Genomic DNA, 6485 nt, shown 5'->3' with positions numbered 1-6485 from the left:
AGCCCAGGTGAATGGGTAAACAAACTGTGGTACATCCATACCATGGAATAATACTCAGCAATAAAAAGAATAAATTATTGATATACACAAAAACATGGATGAATGAATCTTCAGGAAATTATGCTGAGTGAAAAAAGCCAATTCTAAAAGGTTACCTATTTTATGATTCCATTCACATAACATTTTTTAAATGATACAATTTTAGAAACGGAGAATGCATTACTAGTTGGCAGGAGCTAGAATGAAGGAGATGCTGAAGGGAGGTAGATGTGGTTATGAAAGGACAACAAACAGAATCCTTGTGGTGATGGAACTGTTCTGTATCTTGAAAGTGGTAGTGGATACACAAACTTACACACATGACAAAATTACACAGAACTAAATACACACGCACATAAATGAGTACAAACAAAATTGAGACACTCTGAACTGATCGGTGGATTGTACCAATAATGTCATTATCCTGGCTGATATTGTACTATAGTTTTGCAAAAGGTAACCACTGGGGGAAAATGGATACAGAGTACATGGGATCTCTCTGTATTGTTTCTTACAACTGCATCTTACAATCTACAATTATCCCAATAAAAATTTCAATTAAAACAAAAATTTACATAGTTATTAAGTAGGGGACACCTTATACATGTCATATTCATATTAAAACTATGAAATAAAAATTTTATAAGAGTTATTAGGCAAATACAAATATATTTCCTACTATAACGTTGGGTTCCAATAAGCAAACCATAGTGTAAAATTTCTGTTATATAGCATACTTATACTCTGCAAAAGAAAAGGCCTCCATATTTTTTTACTTTTTTAAATTTTTGTTGACACTGTAACATCTTCAAAGTATTAATAAAGTTATCAAATATAAATTATTTGCTATTCAATGAAATGCCACTTCTGGGCGAAAGAGTTCTCATATTTATTGGGTCCCCCACCACAACCTCAGGCTGTTTCTGCTTCGCAATGAGTCGGACAAGAGGGGAAGGTTTCTGAGCTTTCAGGATGTTGACAGGGGTTTCTTCTTATTGTTGTTTCTCTGATGTTTAGTGAAGTCAGGATCCTGGTGAAAGTTTCCATTACACTCACAGGGTTTTCTCCCTAGTGAGCGTCCTCTGATGTGCTGTGAGGGATGACTTCTGGTAGAAGGTTTTCCCACATTCAAAGGGCTTCTCCCGTGTGGGTTGTCTGATGCATACGGAGATTTGGCTTCTCACGGAAATTTTTTTCACATTCATTACATTCACAGGGTTTCCCCTGTGTGTGTTCTTTGATGCACGGCGCCTGACCTATATCCAAAGGTTTTCCCTCATGTGGTACATTCATAGGGTTTCTCCCACCTGCATATCCTCTGACGCAGGACGAGATGATTTATGGCTGAAGGTTTTTTCACATTCACTACATTCATAGAGTTTTTCTCCTATATCTGTTTTCTGATATGTAGGAAGCTTTGGCTTCTTGCAAAATGCAGTAGCATATTGATTAATTTTATAGGCTTTCTTTCCTATATGTGTTTCTCCATGCTGAATGAAATTTGGCTTCTTGCAGAATACTTCTCAATCTTCATTAAAGTTAAAGGTCTTCTCTCCTTTATAAATTCACTGAAGGAGTGACTTCTTGCTGAAACTATTCTCACTTTCAATACACTCATAGTATTTCTTCCCCATGATAACTCTATGGTGCTTATTTAGAGCTGACTTCTCACTAACAGACCACCTTCTACAGTCATTAAATTCACAGTGATTTTCCCTTGTATGAGTTCCCTGATGAACAATGAACGTTGGTCTATCAGAAAAGGCTTTCACATATTCGTTATATTCACAGGGCTTCTCCCATGAGCATGCTCTTATGGGTAATGAAAGTTGCTCCCTCATGGAAGGCTTTCCCACATTCATTATATTTAAAATATTGCTTCAGAGTTTGAATATCCTGATGCTGAAATAGGTCTTCATTTTGACTGACGGCTTTCCCATTTCTATCATATTTAAAAGGTTCCTCTCTGGAAAGAGAATTCTTGTGCTTTGTACAGAGGAGCAATTTCCCATTTGCATTAGACTTGTCAAGCTTCCTTACAAAGGACTTTCTACTACTAATAATTAATTCTGAAATATAATTCAAACTCACTCCATATGAGTCACATTTACCAGCTATTTTTCTTGATAGAACAGAGTTTGTGTCCAGATAAAATGTTTTTCCTAATACGCTATTTCCCTCCTTAGTCAGTATTTTGTTGTTGACAAAATCAACTTTACACAAATGTTGGTCATGCTTTTCCTGACTCTTCTCCATCAGGTCAACGATGCAGAAGGCTAGAAACGAAAACAATTTACCAGAGTTTATAAATGTTAACATCTTTCTTATGAAAAGAAGACATATTCCTATGTCTTACTATAGCCCAGGCTTTGGCTGTGAAAGTAATCCCAAGGGAACACTGTCTTGTTCCCCTAGGTCTGGAAAAAATAAATAACTTGCAGCAGAAGAAAATGACTGGGGAATCTGGCAACAAAACACAATAATTTGGCACTCCAAAAATGTTTATTGTGGTGATCATTTTGCAATATAAACAAATATCAAATCATTGTGTTGAACACCTGAAACTAATATAATGTTGTGTGTCAATTATACCTCAATATAAAAAAATGTGACATTCAAAAATGGAAAGAATTTGAAATAAACACAAACAATAAATAAAAAATGTTTGGATGATTGCTTGATGCCGGGATGGGGAACCTCACAGAGAATAGGATCAGCCTAACAATTCAACAAATACTAAGTATAATCACAAAGAAAATTAATAGACAGTGATGGTGAGGGGAGATATCAAAGGAATAATCAGATTTAGAACAATTAGATCAGGATCTAGTCATCTCCTGAAGCAAGAACCTCACTAATGTACATGCTTACAATCTCATCCCCCTCTTTTCTATTTCACATACGCCACCAAATTAAACTTCAGAAAGTGCTCATTTCCATTAGAGTTAAAAGGAAAACTCTATTGCCTAGGCTATATTTGCATTCTCGTTGGGATTCACAAGAAATAATAATGTCCAACGATCTACACATTCAGGCTGTTCTATGACAAGATCAGATGTACACCTTTATTCACCTAGGATATCATTATCTAAAACTTACAGTCTGAGAATTCACTTATACAATCAATTATACCATATTTCTACCTGTCTCTTTACATTCATCTTATTTGTCTAATAATTGTAAAGTCTTCTCATGTCAATTTTCTGCTTTTTGCAATTAGGGCAGAAAATAAAAATTCTGAATTCTCAACCATGTTCAATGAAAGCTAAAAAAAGACAGAAATGACAAATAAGGTGTCTCCAGACTTCTTTCATACCTTTGTCACAATTGATGCAATACTTCAGAGAACTCAATAAGAAAACTGGAGGATGATTTAATGATGAAGATTTACTTCACTATTGTATTATCCTTCTAGGAAATTCCATCATTTTTATGTTTTTCTTATATTTTAGTCTATTTTAGCACTGTTGGACCTAATTGATGACTAATGTTGAAATAATTGCTTGGGTGATAAAACAGCAAAACAGGGGCTGGCCTGGTGGTGTAGTGGTTAAGTTTGCATGCTCCACTTCAGCAGCCCAGGGTTTGTGGGTTAGGATCCTGGGTGCGGACCTACACACCGCTCATCAAGCCATGCTGTGGCAGTGTCCCATATGCAAAATAGAGGAAGAATGGCACAGATGTTAGCTCAGGGACAATCTTCCTCAAGCAAAAAGAGGAAGATTGGCAACAAATGTTAGCTCAGGGCCAATGTTAGTCACCAAATAAAAATAAATAAAATAGTAAAACATTTCAAAATACGTTAAAATAAGATCACTACAATCCTGTGTTTCTTAGATTTATAAATGGGACTAAGTCACCCATACGGAAATTGCAGGATAAAATGAGTTTTATTCAATTAAAAAATGTAAGTAAATTTTCTCTTTGTTCATTCAGATTAAAATTTTATCTTAATTTATAATTATAAGAAATTATGAAAGACACAAAACATCAGTCATTGCTAATAGAACTCCTTCAAAAAGAAACTCTAAAACTAAAATTGGGTACACTGGAACCCTGATGGTATACCAAGGGTTAATATTCCATTTTGTTTAATATTTGAAGTATATCATTCTTCCTTTTTATATTCTAATTAATTGAATATATTCCATTATTCCTTTTTATATGTGTACTTTTCAGACACCATATACCTAGATTTGTAAAAATCCAAACTGACAATATCTGTCTTTTAACAAGAGGGTTTAGTCCCTTTGAATGTACTGTATTTACTATAATATCTGGATTGGTTTCCTCTGTTTCATTTACAGTTCCCACTTGTTCTAATTTTTACTTGCTTTCCCCCCTCTTTCATTGTCCTTTTTTGGTCTCATCCAATATATTTCTGGTGATTTTTTTTCTTTTCCATTTTCTGCCCTTCAAAAGTTTAAAAGTTATACTTATTATTTTCTTTTAGCGTTTATTCATCAAATTTTACCATTCATATTTAACTCAACAACATTTCTTCTAAACAATAAAAGGATTTTAAAATGAGTCCAATCAACTGGTAAATTATTTACACGTTATCATTTGTCAATATTTTATTTTTGGAAACCGGCCCAGTGGCGCAGCAGTTAAGTGTTCGCGCTCCGCTTCGGCGGCCTCCGAAGGTTCGCAGGTTCGGATCCCAGCTGCGCACCAACGCATCCTTTGTCAAGCCGTGCTGTGGCGGTGTCCTATATAAAGTAGAGGAAGATGGGCACAGATCTTAGCCCAGGGCCGATGTTCCTCAGCAAAAAGAGGAAGATTGGTATCGGATGTTAGCTCAGGGCTGATGCTCTTCACAAAAAAAAAAGGGGGGGGTGGGGGCCGGCCCAGCAACATAGCAGTTAAGTTCAAGCGCTCTGCTGCTGGCAGCCTGGGTTGGGATCCCAGGCGCGCACCAATGCACCGCTTGTCAGGCCATGCTGTGGTGGCGTCCCACATAAAGTGGAGGAAGATGGGCACAGATGTTAGCTCAGGGCCACTCTTCCTTGGCAAAAAGAGGAGGATTGGCATGAGATGTGAGCTCAGAGCTGATCTTCCTCACACAAAAAAAATTTTTATTTTTGTAGTTTTTATACCCAACAGAACAAACATTACTACTATTTTATACAGACAGTATTGTTTGAATTTACGTATATCTTTACTTATTTCCTCCCCAAACTGCTTCTCCCCAAGTTTCCCCGTCTCAGTTGATGGTATTACCAGGTGTCCGATGCCTCAGGAAAAAATCTTTGAGTTTTTCTCTTGATTATTCTCTTTTTCTTATATCCATAATCCAACCTAACAGCAAATCCTGTTTAGGCTACAACTTCAAAATACAGCAAGATTCCAACCATGTCACTTGACTTTCACGATTTCCAAGCCAGTGTAAGGCACCACAATCCCTTCCACTGAGTACTGCTAAGTGCCCTCCTTGACTTTACTCTTACCCTCCTGCCCACCCCTCTGTCGGCATTCCACTGTACAGCAGTCCGGGATATACATGAATCAGATCAGCACATGTGCTCGTTTTGCTCAAAACCTTCCAATGGCTCCATCTCAATTAGAATAAAACTAAGGAGCTTACAATAACCAACAAGGCCAAATATAACCAAGGCCCAACTACCTCTCTGATATCATCTTTAACACACTTCTCATCACTCACTGACCTCTATCCAGCTTGGCACATACCATCCTGTCCTGCACACACTAAACACTCTGGCCTCAGGTTCATGGTACAGGGTATACCATCTGGCCAGAACATTCAAAGTCTACTGCCTCACTCCATTCAAATCTGTGTTCATTATTATATTAACCTCAAAGAGCCTCTTTCCTGACCACACCTTCATAAATAGCACCACATTTCATTCTCTTTTACCACTAAAACGCAGTCATCATATTGTTAGCAGTTGTATCCCCATCACATAGACAAAAGTGGCATACAGTAGATGCAAAATTAATACTTACTGAATGAATACATAATATATGATTAAAAGAAGACAAGTGAAATTGATGTGTAAATAATCAAATATCTAAAATGAGAGAGGCAAGGATTAGATTTTTGGAAGAAAACAAAAGAAACCATTTAGCTGTTATCTGCCAGTGTGATACACGCAGCTGAGGCATGATGGGCAATTATTCTCAGTCACTTCCAAAGTTCTATTAACTCTAAAAAGAGTTTCCTGAAAAATTTCAAAAATGCCAACTTCTGAACTAAGTCCCTAGGATCCAATTTCTCCCTGGGTTACAGCATCCTCTATACTCACCAACTCACCTGGAAGGCTCTGGCTTTGGAACTCTTCCTCTAATATCCATGGCTCTTCTCCTGGCTCCAATTTGAAAATCACCTCTAGTTTGGTAACACACTGCCCTGTGAATGGGAAATGACACAGCACTTGGACCAGGTAGCCTGAGGTTCAGGACTTTTCAAGGAGCACAAAGGTATG

The 6485-nt window shown here is 37.1% G+C and overlaps 2 protein-coding genes across 2 annotated transcripts in view; both read right to left on the bottom strand.

The window, feature by feature from the left end:
- Window positions 1-736: 736 nt before the first annotated feature.
- Window positions 737-2990, bottom strand: LOC147916765 (zinc finger protein 487-like). The gene has a single exon (XM_087431882.1). It carries the CDS (start codon window positions 2356-2358, stop codon window positions 1825-1827), a length of 534 nt encoding a protein of 177 aa, XP_087288008.1. The 5' UTR covers window positions 2359-2990; the 3' UTR covers window positions 737-1824.
- A 100-nt stretch (window positions 2991-3090) lies between these two features.
- LOC147916763 (zinc finger protein 37A-like) overlaps window positions 3091-6485 on the bottom strand; it is a 31116-nt gene continuing 27721 nt past the window's right edge. The window contains exons 5-6 of the mRNA XM_087431884.1: window positions 6314-6409; window positions 3091-4751 (exon numbers count right to left, since the gene is read on the bottom strand). Of these exons, the coding sequence (XP_087288010.1) occupies window positions 4729-4751; window positions 6314-6409 (119 nt within the window). The 3' untranslated portion in view covers window positions 3091-4728. The remainder of the gene's footprint in view (window positions 4752-6313; window positions 6410-6485) is intronic.

The sequence above is a fragment of the Ceratotherium simum genome, chromosome 6 (genome assembly GCF_057802395.1).
Source record: "Ceratotherium simum simum isolate JZ-2026a chromosome 6, ASM5780239v1, whole genome shotgun sequence".
In the NCBI taxonomy this organism is placed as follows: domain Eukaryota; kingdom Metazoa; phylum Chordata; class Mammalia; order Perissodactyla; family Rhinocerotidae; genus Ceratotherium; species Ceratotherium simum.
Note: the sequence above shows the minus strand (reverse complement) of the source record. Positions and strands in the feature narration are given on the sequence as shown.